Source organism: Ziziphus jujuba, chromosome 2 (genome assembly GCF_031755915.1).
Source record: "Ziziphus jujuba cultivar Dongzao chromosome 2, ASM3175591v1".
Taxonomy (NCBI): Eukaryota; Viridiplantae; Streptophyta; class Magnoliopsida; order Rosales; family Rhamnaceae; genus Ziziphus; species Ziziphus jujuba.
Genome location: NC_083380.1, coordinates 3817228 through 3838563, shown reverse-complemented (window position 1 = coordinate 3838563; position 21336 = coordinate 3817228). Strand labels below are relative to the sequence as shown.

The window sequence follows — 21336 nt, the reverse complement described above, 5'->3', positions numbered from 1 at the left end:
ACTTTTTTCATTAACTGCTCTAGAGTATGTTAATTTGGAAAGTGAATATTCATGGGCTTCAAGAAAGCTATTCTTCCCTCGCCTAGAGAGGCTTGAAATAAGTTGTTGTCCAAATCTGAAGGGATGGTGGAAGAGGAGTGGGTCTATTGGCTTAGCACCAACAACAATATCCACCATGAGACACCATAACCGAAGCCAACCTTTTTTCCCTTTTCTCTCGCATGTGGCCATATATGATTGCCCTAACCTAGTTTCCATGCCGTTGTTTCCAAATGTCGAAAATTTACATCTTTATAAAACTAGCTTTATACCATTACAACAAACTGCAATGTTGATGAAAGCAGTTGCTTCACCTAATTCATTAACACCACCATTAGAATTAGAATCTACTTCTTCTTCTTATTATTATTATTCAGTTTTCAATTCCTCCGCCCCAACCATCCCTCTTTCCAGATTGGACTACTTGCGTCTTCATCGTACGGAGGATTTAGAAATTTTGCCAGAGGGGATATTCTGCTCGCCACTTACACGTCTTCACATTATTTTTTGTTGTAATCTGGTTAATTTTCCAGAGGAGATAGCCAACCTCTCATCATCGTTGCAGGAACTCCACATTAAACACTGCACCAATTTGACATCATTGCCAAAGGGAATAGGCAACCTCTCAGCACTTGACAGTCTTGATATCCGGGGATGCCCCAATTTAGTAACACTTCCGCATGAGGTGGCCAATATCTCATCCCTTAGAAGTCTTCGCATTGAAAGTTGTGATAAGTTGGAATCGTTGCCAGAAGAGATGCATCGTCTCATTTCTTTAGCCAAACTAGGCATCTCTAAATGCCACAATTTAGAATCATTGCTGGAAGGGATAAGCAATCTTTCATCTCTTACATATCTTTCTATTGAGGCATGTTGTAAGTTGGTATCACTGCCACAAGGGATGCATTGTCTCACCTCTTTAAGCTATCTAAACATTTCATGATGTCTCTCTTTAGAATCATTGTCAGAAGTAAAAAGCAATCTCTCATTACATGTACATCTTACTCTTGATGGATGTGATAAATTGGCATCGGTGTCGAAAGGGATAGGCAATTCTCTCATCACTTGCACGTCTTACTCTAGCAAGATTTGATAAGTTGGAAACACTGCCACGAGGGCTGCATGGTCTCATCCATTTGCACCAATTAAAAATTGAAGAATGTCCCAATTCAGAATCATTGTTAGAAAGGATAATCAATTTCTCATCGCTGAAACATCTTCAAATCAGACATTGTTCTAAGTTGGCGTCACTGCCACAAGGGATGCACGGTCTCATCTCTTTAAGCTACCTAGATATTTTAGGCTGGTCCAATTTAGAATCATTGCCAGAAGGGATAGACAATCTCTCATCACTTGAATGCCTTTATCTTATAAGATATGATAGGTTGGCATCACTCCCACAAGGGCTGCATGGTCTCACCTCTTTGAGGACTTTATTCATTGATGAATGTCCCACTTCAATTTTTTATTCTTGAAAGATGTGGCAACACTCCCACAAGACCTGCGTCGTCTGAACTCTTTAAAGAAACTACACGGTAGAGAATTCCCTCTCCTATCACAAACAATCAAGGAAGATAGATACGACCTCCAAGCTAAGGTTGCTCGCATCGCCGGAGCTTGTTTAGATGAGTAACCCATTCATGCCGCTAGCTGCTGTCCAACTTGTACACAGGTCCGTTTTTATATTTTTCTTTTCTTTATGCTTTAATTTGCATTTAAAGTTTATGGAGATGAATCTCACTTCGTCTTTTTTCATTATTTCTATAGTCATTTGCAAATGCTTAACCAGTGACATCTTGCCAGCTAGTTAGCTATTCAAATTCTGTTCTGAGGATCATGGCAAGCACCTTGATTATTGATTTTATATGTTTTTCATTGACTCCATTAATTGATATTTTTTATATTCAAATTTACATGTAACCATTTGTATTTTATAGAGTATTTTAAAATAAATAATAAATTATAAAATTTAATAAAATGGTAGAAAAATTTCCAAACAATTTAAACAGATTATTTCTCAAAAGCAAAAAATAAAAATAAAAAAACATTAAAACTCTATATCGAAAATTATTTATTAATATCAAATTTGTTATGAAATGTAAAAAAACACTAAAACGTGATATAACTGAATACATGAAATATAGTGTATACAAGTAAAAAGTAATAGAAATTTTAATTTCATAGGTTTAAAACTTTCAATTAAGGAAAAAAAAAAAAAAAAGGGAGAAAAACAACTTCTTTTGTCGCTTTTATCCAAAATAATAATAATAATAATAATAAGCAATAATAAAAAAAATTAATAACTCTTATCATTATTGAATTTCTCAGCTCAAACCACAAGGCAAGTTCATCCCTTTCGCCTTGTAATCTCACTTCGTTCCGCTCAATGGCAGTTACGGACCACTCTCCCATCGAAGACAAGAAGAAGAGGCAGAGACATAGAAGCTCAGTAGTATCTCAGACCACACTTCAATCCCTGGAGCACGACATCCTCTGCTTCATCTTCTTCTTCCTCGACCTCTTCGACCTCGTCCGATGCTCTGTCGTCTGCAAATCCTGGTACTCTTTATTCTCTGTCTCTCTGCTTATACTTTTCAACAATGGGTTCGACAATAAAAATGCTTTTTTTTTTTTTTCCTTATTTTCATGAAGGAATGCGATTATGTGAGTGTTAAGTTGCTGTTAGTGTTTCCGATATGCATAGCAGTTAGGAGGAATCATTGAAATTATGTTTGGAGGAGGTTGCCACGGAACGTCATAGGATAGGTTTGGAAGAGGGGTGATATTGATTTTGATCAGTTGAGAGGCCATTCTTCTGGGTAATGTCCTTTTATTGATTTTTTGCTTTCTTTTTCCTTTTTTAAATTCACAAAGTTCAAGGTGAAATCTTTATCAAATTGCTGGTTGTGTCTTCATTGAATTTTAATTCACAATGTTGAAAGGTGAAATCTTTTTCAAATGGGCTTTTTCTTATTTTCTTAAACGAATGCGATTATGCAACTGTCCTACTACAAGCAGCAGCAGATAGGTCTTGTAGTAGTTTTTTTTTTTTTTTTTTTTTTTTTTTTTTTTTTTTGGGTTCCAGCAGACTGGTCTTCTACCAACACTCCTGCTAAGTTATGATTGTCTTGCCTCTTATTTGAAGCATTGTTTTGCTTATTGTAGATTATTTCTGAAAGATCATGTCATTGATGTGCAAAAGTTGATCAACTCTGGGTGGCACAAGATTTTGTCAACTCTTCTGACCAAGATGAATGTCTGGAAGATATTGGTTAGGTTATTTTGTACATTAACTTGGGAGATCCTTTTTTCAAGAGGTTGAAAAGATGAATTGGGCACCATAAAGAAGTGTAAAATGCATGATCTTGCAATTTCAGTGGCAGGGGAACATAGCATCATAATAGACAAGTATCCAAAGAATGAAAAGTTTCATCAAAAGATTCGTCGTATATCTTTTGATATTCAACCTATGTGCAAGTCATCAGAATTTATAATGTCCTTTCTTGAAGGAAAGGAGCTGGTACACACCTTTCTCGATCTAGAAGAACGAATAGGCAGTGTTAGCGAAAAGAGTTGTGACGCAATTTTATCCAACTTAAAAGTGTATACGGGTTTTGGATTGGAGAATTTGAGAATGGCGATATTACCAAATAGTTTTGATAAAGTAAAGCACTTGAGATATCTTGATCTTTCATGTAATAACATGGTGGGGCTACCAAGTTCTTAACAAGACTGTAAAATTTGCAAACACTGATTCTCACTAGTTGTTCATTGCTAATGAGCTTGCCTCGAAATTTGAAGTATATGATAAACTTAAGACATCTTTCGGCAAATAATGGATGCAATAGATTGAATCATATGCCTGTTGGAATTGGTGGGTTAACTTCTCTTATCACATTAGATCATTTTCTTATAGCAGACATCAATTCTGAGTTGAAAGATGCTGCAGGACTTGCTGAACTGTACTGCCTTAATAATTTGGGACGAAAATTATTGACTGAGATGTTGAGCCCTAATTTGAAGGGAGATGCTGCAAAATCAGAGGCTGCAATTTTGAAGGAAAAGTAACATCTTCAATCACTACATTAGAGATAATGCTAGAGTTGATATTCTGCCTCTCACCTCCGCTCAGTCTTGATATTAAGTATTGTTGCAAACTAGTGAATTTATCAAAGGAGATAGCCAACCTCTCATCATTGTTGCAGAAACTCTACATTGGAGACTGCCCCAATTTGACATCATTGCCAAAGGTATTAGGCAACCTCTCAGCACTTGATAGTCTAGATATCATCTGATGCCCCTATTTAGTGACACTTCCGCAAGAGATGGCCAACCTCTTGGCACTTAAAAATATTCGTATTGGATGGTGTAATAAGTTGGAATCACTGCCAGAAGGGATGCATGGTCTCACATCTTTAGAAGAATAACAGATCAATAAATGCCCCAGCTTAGAACCATTGCTGCGAGGGATAAGCAATCTCTCATCTCTTTGATGTCTTTAAACCATCTATCAATGAAGAATGTTCTAATTTAGAACCATTTTCAGAAGGAATAAGCAGTCTCTCATCACTTAAAAATCTTACTCTTGCCAGATGTGGTAAGTTGGAAACACCGCCACAAGGGCTGCAAAGTCTCTCCTCTTTGGATCATCCATTCATAGCTGAATGTCCCATTTGGAATCATTGTCTGAAGGAATAGTCAATCTCTCATCGCTTACGACTCTTGTTATTGAAAAATGCCACAAGTTGGCATCACTGCCAGAGGAGATGCATGGTCTCAACTCTTTAGGCCGACTATACATTTTAGACTGTCCCAATTTAGATTCATTGCTGAAAGAGATAACCCAACTCTTAGCACTCAAAAGTTTTGACTTTTGAAAGATGTTATATAGTGGCAACACTACCACAAGAGCTGTATTCTCTCACTTCTTTAGAAGATCTATGCATTACAGAATGCCCTCTCCTATCACAAACAATTGAGGAAGATAGATACGGTCTCCGAGCTTAGCTTGCTTGCATCCGCGAGCTTATCTAGATGGGAAATATTCGTGCCTTGTATTGTTTAGGTCCGATTTCTGTATATACATACATACATACATATATATATATATATATATATATATGAAAATTTGTACCTCAAACAACATATTGCATAAGAGAGTGTTTAAGGTAACATGAACATGTTATCTTATGTATGTAGACGTCTACTCCCTAGAAAAACTATATATATATATATATATATATATATGTACAAAAATGCTACTATGTGAATGTCGTTTACCAATTGGTAAATGCTACTATGAAAAAGTCATTTATCATTTGGTGGAAGACAACCATATACAGTCATCAGAACATATGAACATGCAGATCTAATAGTTGTCACCAACCATGTGATGGGGAAGTCCTACGGTAACAGTTGTGTGAATATATATATATATATATATATATTGTTTCTTTTCTTTATCCTATAATTTGCTGTTAAGTTAATGGGGATAAATCTCACTTGTATTTCTTTTACATTTTTGCAGTCATTTGCAAATATTTAATCAGTGGCATCTACCTAACTAATTAACTACCCGAATTATGAGCATTAAGCACCGTTTTTTATATCTTATATGCCAAATGTTATCCGTATGAAATTCGTCACTATGGACCATATCCATTTACATTTTCCATTAATCTATATAAATTGTCATTAATTTATTTTTATATTCAAATTTACGTTTAACCATATTCAAATTTTATTGAGAATTAAAAAAAAAAATATATATATATATATATATATATATATATATATTTTTTTTTAAATGTAGAAAAAATAAAGACAACTTTATGATTTGTCAAAAGAAAATAAAAAATAGAATCTTTAAAACTCTATAACGAAAATTATTTAATATCAAATGTGTAGGACATAAGTTTAATACTTCAATAAAAAAAAGTACTTAAATAAAAAAAAAAGGAAAAACAATTTCTTTTATCCATTTCATCGAAAATAATAATAATAATAATAATAATAATAATAATAATAATAATTAATAACTCTTATTCTTGATTTTCTCGGCCCAAACCAGACGGCCCAAGTTTGCCTATTTCACCTTCCATTCTCATTTGGTTCCGCTCCACGGTGCAGCGATGAATCATACTGCAGTGGGAGACAAGAAAAAGAGGCAGAGCAGTAGAAGCTCAGTATTATCTCAGACCACAGTTCACTCACTCCCTGGAGCACGACATCCTTTGCGTCATCTTCTTCTTCCTCGACCTCTTCGACCTCGTCCGATGCTCTGTCGTCTGCAAATCCTGGTATTCTTTATTCTCTCTCTGCTTGTACTTTTTGACAATGGGGTCGATAATAAATATGGGTTTTTTCTCATTTTCGTGAAGGAATACGATTATGAATAAGTCTAAGTTGCTGCAACTGGTTTACTACAAGCAGCAGCAGTGGGTCTAGTGGGTTTTTCGAATATGTCTAGTAATTTGGAGGAATCGCTGAAGTTATATTTGAAATTCATAACTGGCTTTGCAAGATGGTGTTCTTTATATTGATTATTGATCAAGGGAGAGAGCATTCTGCTTGGTAATGCCCTCCTATTGAGTCTTACTGTCTTTTTTTTCTCTTTTTAATTCGATTATCAAGTACGCAACAATGCTAGAGGTGAAATCTTTATCAAATCCTTTCTTGTATCATCAATGAGTTTTTCATATATCATATTCTAATTTCAGGCATTATATGATTTTAAGCAGATTAAAAGTTACAGATAGACTAATAAATTTCATGACCAAAAAAATAAAATAAAAAGCAAAAAAAGACTATTAAATTTGTGGGTGTATGCATACTCTGTTTTATGCAGGGAAGACATCATTTTTATCTAAACTTGATTTCTGTTAGGGTGTATCAGTACCGAATGAAGATGGGCTTACTGCTTGGCTGTGTAGGCGAGAAGATGTTTTCCCGTTGTTTGTTGTTTCATCTTTGTCTGGCTTCCTTCCATCTTTCACTCATCTTTGAACCAGAACGCAGGTGAAAATTGTTTCTAGCATTGTCTTGGAAGGCAACAGAACAAGTTTTCAGCAGATCAAAGTTTTCTGGTTGATAGGTCTTGTGGGTGCTTCCAATAGGTCTTGTAATTCAGAGGAACCGTTGAAGTTATATTTGGAGGATGCTGCCATGGAACATCATAGATTGGCTTTGCAAGAGGGTGTTATTCATATTGATCAATGGAGGGGCCATTCTGCTGGGTAATGTTCTTGAATTTACATTTTTTTCCAATATAGATAAATAAATATATATATATATATATATATATATCAAGTACAGAAACATTGTTAAAGGTGAAATCTTTATCAACTTGCTTGTGTCTTCAAAGATATTTTCATATATCATATTATAATTTCAGGTCTCATATTAAAGTTTTATGTTTTGTATTCTGTTTTCACACATCATATATGGTTATTAAGCATATTTAAAGTTACATATACAATAATGAGTTTGTGGGTGTATATACTTTGGTGTATCATTTCGGCCTCATTCGCTGCTTGGTATCTGTAAATCCTGGTACTCTTTATTACCTTTCTTCTCCTCTTGAAAATTCGATTTGACAATAAAAATGGGGTTTTCTTATTTTGGGGAAGGAATGCGATACTGGATAGGTCTAAAGTTGCTGCAAGTGTTCTTTGGTTTTCTACAGTCCATAACACAGCTCAAGCCTTGCCTGTTTCTCCTTCCAGTACAACATCCTCTGCACCATCTTTTTCCTTCATCAACCTTATCCTGTATGATTTGTCGTCTGGAAATCTGCTACAAGCAGTGGCAAACGGGTCTCATGTGTGTTTCCAATACAACAGTTCTACTAATTCGGGGGAATCGTTGAAGTTATATTTGGACTTTGGAGAAGCTTTCAGTGGAACTTCATGGATTAGCTTTGCAAGAGGGTGTTATTGATATTTGTTAATGGACAGGCTATTCTGCTGTGTAATGTCCTTGTCCAAATTCAATTATCAAGTGAACAATAATGTTAAACACGAAATCTTTATCAAATTGGTTGTTAGTTGTTCGAAAAAAAATTTCGTAGATCGTATTCTACTTTCAGGGCTCATTAAAGTTTATGCTTTGTATTCTATTTTCACACCCCATGATTTTAAGCAGATTTAAAGTTACATATCCACGATAATCAGTTTGTGGTGATGATATTATTTTTATCTTAACTTGGTTTCTGTTGAGTGGATCATTGCCAAATTAAGAGGGGTTTACTTCTTGCTGGTGTAGGTGATAAGTTATTTTCCCACATACGCAATCTGCATGTCATGTGGAGTAACTCCTAATCTGCTCAATACTTATTTTCCCTCTTGTAACAAATCTTCCGGTTTAGAAAAAATGCGTAGAAGATTTGTATTCAAATCCAGAGAGCTCTTCTATTTGCCTTTGATTTTGATTAGAGTAAGCCAACTTGAACAAACCAATTTCTTGTTTGTAATTTTACATGCATGTGTGACATGAGCAAAATAATATATATCATTCACCTTGTAAACAATCATTGTAACTTAAATAGCATAAATCATATTCACATCCCCTGTTCTATATTTAATATTTTATCTTTTTGATTAGGTAGCAATTGTTATTGAGTAAAGATGAAATTCTACTGTTCTATTTAAGAGTGTACTTTCTAACTGTAATAATGCTTTTCGTTTATACTTTGATAAATTGTCGGTTTTGTTGGTACTTGGTTATGAATATTAATTCTGTACAGCTATTTCCAGATGACAATCAACCCATTCATTGGCGGAATATATGCTGTTCAAGGAGTTTTTGAACCAAAATACAGGTGAAGTTGTTTCCAGCATTGTTTTGGAATGCAAAAGATCAAGTTCTGAAAGCACAAATGGTGACATTGGATGATCCAAAGGAAGAAGGCTTTCAGAAGATACCTGCATTGATAGCAATTCCAGAAGTGCTCGAACATTTTTCACTCTCTTTCTTGGCTGTTTGGATGAAGAAAGCAGGTACATCAGAGTGTGGACATTCAACAAGTAATTCAGATCACGCTGTTAAATATTAGGAAATTGATGTTCAATGTGGCCTTAACAATTGTATGGTTGTTATTGTTTCGTTCATATAAACTGTTAATATATCTTATGCTTATTGATTTTGAAGACCATTTTCCATCTTTTTTCAAAAAAAAAAAAAAAAATTATTATGTATCTTATATTTCCATGTTAATGTTTATTGGAAAGTTGATTAATTAGAGATGCTGTGAACTGAGAATACTAACAGATTCCTTTTGTTTATTGATTTTGAAGACCATTTTCCATCTTTTTTCAAAAAAAAAAAAAAAAAATTATGTATCTTATATTTCCATGTTAATGTTTATTGGAAAGTTGATTAATTTTAGATTAATTAGAGATGCTGTTAACAGATTCCTTTTCTTTATTTGGTTTTGCTTTATTTGTCTCCAATATAGTCTCCCCATATCTAAGGGATTGAAAGCCATTCATTTTAAGGGATAAAAAAAAAAAAAAAAAAAAAAAAAAAAAAAAAAAAAAGGTCAGCCAGTTTAACCAGAATTGAACAAAAGAAAGAAAAAGTTCAAGAGCTGTCCTTTAAACATTTGGTTGCTTTGTTAGTATTTATTACGATTATTTTGTGGGATCTTTATCTAATCTCTTCTCCTATTTATCTTCTCCTACTTACCGGTAGAAATTCTTCAGGGGATTTGTTGCCACCAACCATTGATTAATAATATATAATACTGTAGGCACGGTTTAATAGGCGTAGTGACAAGGTTTTCTTAAACTTTTACAATATGAGAGTCTGATGTGGCATTGAAGTGCCTTTTAACTAAGTGTTAATGTTCATGATTGGATCAATGAATGATTCAAAACATTGTGATGGGCAGGTTGGTGGTATCATTTCAAAACGCGTTGGATGCTACAAGATCAGGCATGAACAGAATTCTTGACTTTAATGGCTATAAATTTTTGTACCAATGGACAGTCTGATGGCTTAGTTTATGACCTTTCAAGATCATGGATAACGTTCAAAACTCTGTCTGGTCACATTGTTTTAAAACACTTGACTAATAAAAAAAATTCTGACAAACTTTTATCTCTTTCTATACATATTATAATTTAGGAGAATTTGGGAAAAGTAATCTGTTTCTGTAAAATGAAAAACGAGCAACTTATAAAAAGGTTATTTGAAAATACTGATAATTACGAATATACTTTCCATCGAAGGCTAACTTTTCCTGTCTAACTAATAATAACTTTACTTACCCTATGGTTTAACGTTAATAAAGCCCTTATGTTGTTAATCTGTTTTGCTCTCAACCAAACAAGATTGAAAAATGAAAAGTGAATTTATAAACCAAAGTTTCCTGCTTTCTTTATTACTTTATACGTGGCGGCTGATCATTGGCTAGTACATCAACTAGTTCAACTTAATTATTCGGAAATTTCGATCATTTATATCTTTTTTTCTGGGGTAAGATTCTTTATCTAATCTGTTTTCTTCCTAATTGATGGTAGAATTTCTTTAGACTTAAGTTGCAGTTACCATTAAATTTCTAATATGTAATACTGTAGGCATGGTTTAATAGTCCTAGTTACAATCATTTATAAAATGATGATAAGCTTTCTGTGTGGTGCAGCAATGGAATGCTTTTTACCAAAAATGTTGATGTTCATTGGCGTGAAGACCAAGTTTGTGATATCATTTCAATGACGCGTTGGATGCTGCAAAGTGGGACCATGAGAAAAAAAAATGCAATGTCCATATTCCATTATAAACTTAATTTTCGTTTACGTCTTTTACCTTTATCATTATTTCACTTCAATTTTATATTTTTAAAAAAATTATTATTTATATTTTTTAATTATTTAAAATTATCAAAATAAATAATTTTATTATTTTTATTAATTAATTTTAACAGTTAAAAATTAAAATTATATTTTTACAATATTTTTAACTATAAAATACAGATTTTTTTTTTAAAAATTTGCTATTAATATTAACCGACAAAAACTGATAAATAAACCTATTTAAACATATAAAAAAAAAAAATCTAAAGTCAACTTATTTGGAAAATTTGGTCTGGCTCGGTGTTCGCATTTGTTACCTTTTCTCCTGTTTATATTAATGTCAACATTCCGATCGTTTCCACAACCAAACGATTTGCTAAGCTTTCCATTTGAACCTCCTTCAAAGTAATTAAGCCAAGCCCTTTCTCTGTATTATCTCTCACCCGTCCAAGTAATGGCAGAAGGAGCTTTAATCAGTGTTGTAGCCTCCATCGTTAGGGTGTTGGGTACTCCGTCATTCAAAGAGCTCGGAAACTTTTGGGGTCATAAAAAGAAGTTTGAGAAGCTTGAGAATACGATGAGCTTGCTGGAAGCAGTAATTCAAGATGCAGAGGCAAAGCAGATCAATAGCCGTCAAATCGAGCACTGGCTTGAGAGGCTTGAAGACGTAGTTTATGAAGTTGATAGCTTGCTGGACGAATTTCAGACTGAAGCTTTAAGGAGTCAAGCGATGCCTGGGAATGAAACCACCAAGAAGGTACGCACTTTCTTGTCAAACTCAAACCGGATTGCTTTTCAAGTAAAGATGGGTATTAAGTTAAGAAAGGTTAGGAAGACACTTAAAGGTATTAAAGATGATAGCGTCTTTGGTATGTTGACACAACTCCCCCTAGAACCAGACACTGAGCATGCCAATAACAGAGAGACTCACTCTTTTGTGCGTGATGAAGAAGTTATTGGAAGGGATGAGGATAAAATGAACATTATTAAACTTTTGTTGGGTTCTGATTCTCAAGATAAGGATAATGTTTCATTCCTTCCCATAGTTGGTATGGGCGGACTAGGAAAAACCACACTTGCTCAGTTCGTTTACAATGATGAGAAGATTAGGAAACATTTTGAACTTCTAATATGGGTTTGCATATCTGATGTGTTTGACCTGAAAATAGTTCTTGAGAAAATGATTAAATCAATAAATGGTTCTGTACAACAAGGCCTTGAGCTAGATCAGTTGCAACACTCTCTTCGCCAAAAGCTAAGTGGAAAAAGATATCTTCTTGTATTAGATGATGTGTGGAATGAAGATGGGGAAAAATGGCTTAAACTAAAAACATTGCTTGTGGATGGTTCACGGGGTAGTAGAGTTTTGATAACTACATGAAACAAAGACATTGCCCAAATGATGCAAACCATCGGGCCGTATGAGTTACAAGGTTTAGACAAAAAACAGTCTTGGTCATTGTTTAAGAAAGTGGCATTTGAGAGAGGAGAAGAGCCTCGTAACTCCAATATTGTAAGAATAGGGGAAGAGATTGTAGAAAAGTGTAAGGGAGTTCCTCTTGCCATAAGGACAATAGGAAGCATATTGTATGGCAATAATCTTGAGAGTGACTGGGTGTCCTTTAAGATTAATAAGCTTGCAAAGTTACCTAAACACCAAAATGGTCTTCTACCGACACTCCGGCTAAGTTATGATTGTCTTGCCCCTCATTTGAAGCATTGTTTTGCTTATTGTAGATTATTTCCAAAGGATTATGTCATTGATGTACAAAAGTTGATAAAACTCTGGATGGCACAAGGTTTTGTTAATTCGTCTGACCAGAACGAATGTCTAGAAGATATTGGTTATGGTTATTTTCTATATTTACTCGGGAGATCTTTTTTCCATGAGGTAAGGAGAGATGAGTTGGGTACCATAAAGAAGTGTAAAATGCATGACCTTATGCATGATCTTGCAATTTCAGTGGCAGGGGAACATAGCATCATAATAGACAAGTATCCAGAGAATGAAAATTTTCGTCAAAAGATTCGTCATATATTTATGGATATTAAACCTGAGTGGAGCTCTTTGACATTTCCAATGTCCTTTCTTGAAGGAACGGAGTTGGTGCGCACCTTTCTTGGACTCGAAGAAGGAATAGGCGGTCTTAGCGAAAAGAGTTGTGAAGCAATTTTATCCAATTTAAAGTGCATACGAGCCTTGGGTTTGGAGAATTTGAGAATGGCAACGTTACCAGATAGTTTTGATAAAGTAAAACACTTGAGATACATTGATCTTTCATCTAATAGGATGAAGGAGCTACCAAGTTCTATAACGAGACTATACAATTTGCAAACACTGATTCTCACTCATTGTTCGAGGCTGTTGAGCCTTCCTCCAAATTTGAAGTATATGATCAGCTTAAGGCATCTTTTGATAGATGGATGTTATCGCTTAACTCATATGCCTGGCGGACTTGGTGAGTTAACTTCTCTTCGCACATTGGATCATTTTTTTGTGGCAGGGAATAATTCAAAGTGGAAAGATGCTGCAGGGTTTGCTGAACTGAGCCACCTTAATAACTTGAGAGGACAACTAGTGATTAAGAGGTTGAGCCATAATCTGCAGGGAGATGCTGCAAAATCAGAGGGTGCAAATTTAAAGGAGAAGCAACATCTTCAATCCTTACATTTACTGTGGAAGTCGAAGAATGTAGATGATGGTGGTGATATTGCAGAGCATGATGAAATGTTGTTGGAAGGCCTTCAACCACATGTTAACCTAAAAGCATTCCGAGTGGTGAGGTATATGGGTGTAAAGTTTGCAAGTTGGCTTTCTTCACTTAGTAATCTTGTGAGTTTAGATTTATCACTTTGTGAAAATCTCCGATACCTACCATCCTTGGATCAGTCGATGAGTCATCTCAAGGAACTTAAACTTTTTTCATTGGCTGCTCTACAGTATGTTAATTTAGAAGGAGAGTATCCGTTGGCTTCAAGAGATCTATTCTTCCCTCGCCTAGAGAAACTTGAAATAAGTGTTTGTCCAAATCTGAAGGGATGGTGGAAGAGGAATGAGCCTGTTGGTTTAACACCAACAACATCCTCCATGATACACCATAACCAAAACCAACCTTTTTTCCCTTTTCTTTCACGTCTAACCATAGCGGGTTGCCCTAACCTAATTTCCATGCCGCTGTTTCCAAATGTTGAATATTTACATCTTTACTATGTTAGCTCTATAGCAATATTACAACAAATTGCAATGCTGATTGAAGCAGCTGTATCACCTTTATTATCACCACCATTAGCATCTTCTTCTGATTCATTTTTCAATTCCACAGCTCCAACCCCCTTTTCCAGATTGAACTACTTGCATCTTCAACATATGGAGGATTTAGAAATTTTGCCAGAGGAGATAGCCAACCTCTCATCATCGTTGCAGAGACTTTACATTGAAGACTGCCCCAGTTTGACATCATTGCCAAAGGGAATAGGCAACCTCTCAGTACTTGATAGTCTTGTTATCATGGGATGCCACAATTTAGTAACATTGCCCAAAGAGATGGGCAATCTCTCATCATTGAAAATTCTTCGTATTGGAAGGTGTGATAAGTTGAAATCCATGCCAGAAGAGATGCATGGTCTTATTTCTTTAGCCAAACTAGACATCTCTGAATGCCCCAATTTAGAGTCATTGCCAGAAGGGATAAACAATCTCTCATCTCTTACAGATCTTTCTATTAAGGCATGCTGTAAGTTGGTATCACTGCCACAAGGGATGCATGGTCTCACCTCTTTAAACGATCTCTACATTAAAGAATGTACCAATTTAGAATCATTGTCAGAAGGAATAAGCAATCTTTCATCACTTGAAACTCTTGCTCTAGCAAGATGTGATAAGTTGGAAACACTGTCACAAGGGCTGCGTGGTCTCACCTCTTTAGCTCAACTAAAGATTAAAGAATGTCCCAATCTAGAATCATTGTCAGAAGGGATAGCCAATCTCTCATCGCTTAAAATTCTTCATATTGAAAAATGCTATAAGTTAGCATCACTACCACAAGGGCTACGTGGTCTCACCTCTTTAAGCCAGTTATGCATTTTAGTCTGTCCCAACTTAAAGTCATTGCCAGAAGGGATAGCCCAACTCTCAAAACTTGAATGTTTTGCTGTTGAAAGATGTGATAAATTAGCAGCATTCCCACAAGACTTGCATCGTCTCACCTCTTTAAAGGAAGTACGCATTACAGGATGCCCTTTCCTATCACAAGCAATCGAGCAAGATAGATACGGCCTTCGAGCTAAGCTTGCTTGCATCTACCGAGCTTCCCTTAATGGGAAACCCATTCATGCGCTCTAGCTGCTATTCAACTCGTATTTTATAGGTTCGTTTTCTATACACACACACACACACACACACACACACACACACACACACACACACATATATATATATATATATATACATACACACATATATATATATATACATACATACATATATATATATATTTCTTCATCCTTTAGTTTATAGTCAAGTTAATGGAGATGAATCTCACTTGCCTTGTCTTTTTTGTTTTTTATGATTTCTATTTTGTTCCTACTGATTTTATATGTTTTTAAAATACCTCATTAAATAAATTTACATGCCAATTTTTTTTTTTTTTTTTTTTTTGATATTTTATGTGCCACATGTTATCAGTGTGAAATTCGTTACTCTGGACCATAACCATTTGCAGTTTCCATTAATCTATATTATCAGTGTGAAATTCGTTACTCTGAACTATAACCATTTGCATTTTCCATTAATCTATATAAATTGTCATTATTTTATTTTCTTATATTCAAATTTATGTTTATCCATTAAAAAAAAAAATTGAAACAATTTTATGATTTCTCAAAAGAAAAAAGAAAAAAGAAAAAAAAGAATCATTCAAACTCTTTATCGAAAATTATTTAAAAGCAAATGCGTTAAGACATATAAAAAATAAATATGATATATATTTAAAAAGTATGATGTATTTGAATAGGTGAAATATAGTAATAGAAATTTAAATTTTTATATGTTTAATACTTAATTTTAAAAAAAAAAAAAAAAAAAAAAAAAGCTGCAGTTTTTTGGGTTTATCGGAAATAATAATAATAGTAATATAATAACGGTTCCGCTCCATGGCAGCGATGGAGACAGCAAGAGGCGGTGAACTCAGAGCTCAGTTTCTCAGGCCCTCGATCACGACATCCTCTATGCCATCTTCTCCTTCCTCGGCCTCGTCCAATATGCTCTGTCGTCTGGAAATCCTGGTATTTCTTTACTCTCTCTGCTTCTACTTTTGTAAAATAGATTCAAGAATTGAAATTCTGTGCATCTTGTTGTTTTCTTGAAGCAATGCAATTACGAATGAGTCTAAGTTAGCTGTAAATGTTCTGCTACAAGCAGCAGCCAATGGGTGTCATGGGTGTTTCCAATACAAAAGTTCTACTAATTTGGAGGAATCGTTGAAAGCTATATTTGGACTTTGGAGGAGCTTTCGTGGAACTTCATAGGTAGCTTTGCAAGAGGGTGTTATTGATATTTGTTAATGGAGAGGCTATTCTGCTGGGTAATGTCCTTGTCTAAATTCAATTATCAAGTAAACAGTAATATTAAAGATGAAATCTTTATCAAATTGCTTGTTATTTCTTCAAAGAATTTTTCATATATCATATTTTAATTTTAGGCCTCATATTAAAGTTTTATGCTTTATATTCTATTTTCACACCCCATGACTTTAAGCAGCTTTAAAGTTACATATCCGGGATAATCAATCTGCGGTGAAGATATTATTTTTTAACTTGGTTTCTGTTGGGTGGTTCAGTGCCCAATTAAGATGTGGACTTACTTCATGCTAATGTGCTCGATACCCTTTTTCTCTTGCATTAAATTTTCTAATCTAGAAAATATGCGTGGAAGATTAATATTTCATTCCAGAGACAGCTACTCAAATTGACTTTGATTTTGACGAGAGCAAGCTAATTTGAATAACCAATTTTTCGTTTGTAATTTTATTTGTATGTTTAACATGATAAAATAATACTACTCACCTACTAAACAATCATCGTGACTTAAAATAACATAAATCATGTTCACATTCCCTGTTCTTTACTTTACTTTTTGATTAGGTACTAATTGTTATTAAGGATGAAATTCTACTGTTCTATTTAAGAATGTGCTTTATAATTATAATAATGTTTTTGTACATACTTTTGATAGATTGTTGGTGTGGTTGGCACTTGGTTATGAATATTAATTCTGTATAGCTACTTCCGGATGACAAATCAACCTATCATTGCTGGAATAGATGTTGTGAAAGTAGTTTTGAACCAGAACACAAATGAAGTTGTTTCCAGCATTGGAGGGCAAAAGATCAAGGTCCATATGGGGTGAAATATTATCACTATCTAAACTATGATTTCTTTTAGGGTGGATCACTGCCTGATCAAGAGGGGCCTTCTTAATGGTGCAGCTTAGATGTTAAGGTATTTTCCAAAACATATAACGCTACAAGACAAAGTTCAATTTTCTGAAAACTTCTACCAACTTATAGTTCCCTTGTAAAGAAAGAAAACATCAATTTTCTCATGATTAAAACCTTTTTATAGTCATGTTTATTCCTAGGCTTTATAGAACCTTAATATCTAAACCATAAGCATGTTTGCAGCATAGATGTCTGTTTTTTGTTTCATCTTTGTCTAGCTTCCTTATGTCTTTCACTCAGTTTTGCTTCCTTTTACAATCTATACCATAATATATTAATATTATTTATTGTTTGCATGGAAATGATACCAAGTAATGCGTCTTTCATCATTAGAAATCTATAAACTCATGGAAGATTAATATTCTAATCCAGAGACCCCTTTAGTTGACTCTGATTTTGATGAGAGCAAGGTGACTTGAATATACCAATTTGTTGTTTGTAGTTTTACATGCATGTGTAACTCGAGTTCCATACTACCACTCGCCTGCTTAACAGACATTGAGACTTAAATAGCATGGGTCATGTTCACACCCCCTTTTCTATATTTTAACTTTATAATTATTTGGCTTTATGACTGATGAAGATGCCAATTGCTCTTTTATCTCTCACATTTTTGTGATTAGGTAGTAATCCTTATTACAAGGATGAAATTGTAATGTTTTTTGTTCAAAAATAAAATAAAATAAATAAAAATAAATTGTAGTGTTCTATTTTTAAGGGTGTGTTTTCTAATTATAATAATGTTTTCATTTAAATTTTGATAGATTGTTGGTTTGGTTGGCACTTCAGAATGACAAATGAAGGTTAGCATTGGTAGAATACATGGAGAGTTAGGAGTTTTGAACCAGAACACAGATGTTCCCCCATTGTTTTGGAAGACAACATAAGTTCTCCGAGCCACCATTGAAAGATTCAAAGCAAGAAGGGTTTCAGAAGATACCTGTATTGATAGCATTTCCAGAAAGTGGCCGATCTCAAATCTCTTGCTTGGCTGCTGGGATGAAGAAAGTTGCCACTGCACACAAAAGTAGGTATATCATAGAGTGGAAATCCAACAAGCAATTCAGATCATTGTGTTATATAGTAGGAAATTGTTTAAGAAGTTTGTAATTGTTACTGTTTTAACTCATATATACTATTTATCTTCTGTTCTTTGATTTTCAAGAGCCATTTTCAAATACTTTATGTAATGTATCTTCTATTTTCTTATTATATATCTTATTGCAGAGTTGATTAATTTCCATTTCTTAGGGATAGAATAACCATTCATTTGTAAGTAATAAAAAACAGGATCATCAACTGACCTTAAACATTTGGGTAGAATTTCTTTAGACTTTGGTGCCAGTTACCATTAAATTTCTAATCTGGAATACTGTAGGCATGGTTTGATAGTCCAAGTTACAAAAACTAAGATAATGATGCTAAGCTTTCGGTCCTATGTAGCATTGGAACAATGAATGCTTGGAGTTGGAACAATGAATGATTCAAAACTCTTGTGTGAAAACCAAATTTGTTTGATATCATTTCAACAACGCGTTGGATGCTGCAAAGTCAGACCATAAGAAAAAATCGCGATGTTGATATTCCACCAAAAACTTTCTTTATATATATTAATATATATATATATATATAACCTATTTGAAAATACAAGATTAAAAAACTTAAGCTTTTTTTTTTTTTTTTTTTTTTTTTTTTGCTGTCTTGTTTGTAAATATTTTTCCGCGTCCTTTATCTAGCATACCTGCCATTTGTACAGACATAGATGTTCACACGATCTAATGAATTGCAGGGTCAGACAGATATTTCCTGCAATTACAACTGGTAAATAAACCATGTTGCCTTAGGGAGAAAACTTATGCATCATTCTTTAATACGTGGCTGCTGATTAATTGGCTTGTAGATCAACCAGTTTATCATCTCTGTTTAACTTATTTGGAAATTTCAAATGTGGCCACCTTAATTATTATTATTTATTGGGTTTGGCTCTCCCTTTCTTCTTTATATGCTGCTAGTAACAATCTCAGTTTTTTCCACGGTCAAACCATTCGCTGAACTTCCTATTTGAGCCTTCAAAGTTATCTATACGTTTGTCAGATTGTTGGGCTCTCCAGCATTCAAGGAGATTGGAAAGTTTTGTGGTCTCAAAAATAGGTTTAAGAAGCTTTAGAACACAATGAGGTCACTAGAAGCAGTAATTCATGATGCAGAGGCAAAGCAGGTCAATAGCGGTCAAATCAAATACCGGCTTGAGAGACTTTTTTTTTTTTTTTTTCCATTTATTGTCAAATCAAATATTGTTTAAAAGTTTCTGTAGGTAACCTATTAATTCTTTTAATATGGATGAATAGATTTGCAAATCTACTTTCCAATGAGCTTTTACATCTGAAAAGAGGACCTCCATCTACCAAAAGAAAGTTGGAAAAAATAAACAAGATCAAGAGATTAAAAAAACATAAAATAAAAACTTAAAACAAGAGAGGACAAAGAAAGAGGGAAAAAAAAAAAAAAAAAACTCATGGAAGAAGAAACAAGATCAAGAGATTAAAAAAAAAATATATATATATATATATATATATTGAAAGCTGAAGATAAAAAGGATAAAAAGGAAAAAAATACTGGAAGATAAGGAAAAAAAAAAAAAGAAGTAGAAGATAAAACATAAAAAATATAAAATAGAATAGAATAAAACTAAGGATAACCAAAAAAAATAAAAAATAAAAATAAAAACCCTAAAATATAGAAAATAAAAATAACAATGTAAAGCAAGTAAAAAAAAGAAAAAAAGAAAAAAACAAACTGTGGGTTGAGGGGTTGAAATAAAAATAAAAATAAAAAATAAAAAAAGGTAAGTTTCTATTAGAGTGGGATAATTGTTATCCTAGAAGTAGAGGTGGGATAATTCTATCATGTTACAGTGGGATAATTTTATACTGAGAGTGGGATAACTCTCTGGACATAGGAACTTTTTTTTTTTTTTTTTTTTTTTAATCGTGCAGCAAATAGGGATTAGAACTATTTTATCATAATCTCAATTTTTATCCTTGTTCAACCCACCAAACGGGCTCTTGAAGCATTGCCCTGCTTTATTAATACGTGGCTGTTGATTAAATAGTTAGTGCATCAACAGCTTGATACTCAGGGAAGTAGTTTATCATTTCAGGTCAATTGTCAATGTCGACTTTCTATTATTTATTTTCGGACTCCCAATTAAAATGATTAGTTTATAAAATTCTCACATGCGCATCCACTTTTTTATTTGGTTTGGACCGACATTAACATTACTACAGCTTTCAGTCTCATCTTCATCTTCTTCGTAACAAAAACATTAATTATACTATGATACAGCGACATTTTTTGGTCTTTCTAAGGACACCATAATTATTATTTATTTATTTATTTATTATTTGCTTTCTTTGACTTTGCATTCACGTGGAAACATTTCTTCATATGCTGGTTATAACATACTCATCGTTTCCAAAGCCAAACCATTTGCTAAACTTCCCATTTGGACCTTCCAAGTTAGCCACTCCTTTTTTCTCTGTTTTTTTCACCGTTCAAAGTAATGGCCTAAGGTGTTGTGTCTAATGTTGTGTCTTCCATCATACTAAAGGTGGGATCTCAAGCTTTCAAAGAGATTGGAAAGTTTTGGGGTCTCAAAGAGGAGTTTGAGAAGCTTGGGAAAACAATGGAGGTGCTGGTAGCTGTAATTCTTGATGCAGAAGAGAAGCGGGTCAGTAACAATCTAGTCAAAGTCTGGCTTGGGAGGCTTGAAGATGCAGTTGAAGATATTGATAACTTGTTGGACGAATTTCAAACTGAAGCTTTGGGGCGTCAACTGATGTCTGGGAAGTTTTCTTCTCAAACTCAAACCAAATTGCTTTTCGTTTAAAGATGGTTCGTAAGTTAGAAAAAATTAAGGAGACACTTAAAGATATTAAGGAAAATAGCACCTTAGGTTCATTGATACCGGTAACACTCACCCAAAAGACATATAGTACTGAATATGT

At 34.0% G+C, this 21336-nt stretch overlaps 3 protein-coding genes and 1 long non-coding RNA gene across 30 annotated transcripts; all 4 read left to right on the top strand.

The window, feature by feature from the left end:
- Positions 1 to 2335: 2335 nt before the first annotated feature.
- Positions 2336 to 5518, top strand: LOC132800460 (uncharacterized). Its single transcript, XR_009635571.1, has 3 exons — positions 2336 to 2598; positions 2692 to 2858; positions 3205 to 5518. It is a non-coding gene; the product is annotated as an uncharacterized LOC132800460 (long non-coding RNA).
- Positions 5519 to 6103: 585 nt separating this feature from the next.
- Positions 6104 to 9324, top strand: LOC132799214 (uncharacterized). 20 transcript variants are annotated; one of them, XR_009635537.1, is made up of 5 exons: positions 6104 to 6338; positions 6935 to 7056; positions 7155 to 7274; positions 7668 to 8472; positions 8793 to 9324. XR_009635537.1 is itself a non-coding variant. In XM_060814066.1 (5 exons), exons 1-4 carry the CDS (start codon positions 6171 to 6173, stop codon positions 7975 to 7977), a joined length of 720 nt encoding a protein of 239 aa, XP_060670049.1. In that variant the 5' UTR covers positions 6104 to 6170; the 3' UTR covers positions 7978 to 8007; positions 8793 to 9324. The 20 variants fall into 20 exon arrangements, 10 of the variants coding, with proteins under 10 accessions (XP_060670049.1, XP_060670048.1, XP_060670053.1 ...); XR_009635536.1 differs by having other exon boundaries at positions 8783 to 9324; XM_060814066.1 differs by having other exon boundaries at positions 7668 to 8007.
- Positions 9325 to 11096: 1772 nt separating this feature from the next.
- Positions 11097 to 12213, top strand: LOC132800606 (disease resistance protein RGA2-like). The gene has a single exon (XM_060814713.1). The coding sequence runs from the start codon at positions 11287 to 11289 to the stop codon at positions 12211 to 12213; it is 927 nt and encodes a 308-aa protein (XP_060670696.1). The 5' UTR covers positions 11097 to 11286.
- LOC107417943 (putative disease resistance protein At3g14460) lies at positions 11459 to 18566 on the top strand. Of its 8 annotated transcripts, none has more exons than XM_060814712.1 (6): positions 11459 to 11589; positions 12929 to 15199; positions 15991 to 16115; positions 16199 to 16414; positions 17065 to 17330; positions 18094 to 18566. In XM_060814712.1, exon 2 carries the CDS (start codon positions 13054 to 13056, stop codon positions 15172 to 15174), a length of 2121 nt encoding a protein of 706 aa, XP_060670695.1. In that variant the 5' UTR covers positions 11459 to 11589; positions 12929 to 13053; the 3' UTR covers positions 15175 to 15199; positions 15991 to 16115; positions 16199 to 16414; positions 17065 to 17330; positions 18094 to 18566. The 8 variants fall into 8 exon arrangements, with proteins under 8 accessions (XP_060670695.1, XP_048330280.2, XP_024929132.3 ...); XM_048474323.2 differs by lacking the exon at positions 11459 to 11589 and having other exon boundaries at positions 12232 to 13291; positions 13367 to 15199; XM_025073364.3 differs by lacking the exon at positions 11459 to 11589 and having other exon boundaries at positions 12232 to 15199; positions 16252 to 16414.
- The last annotated feature ends 2770 nt before the right edge of the window (positions 18567 to 21336 follow it).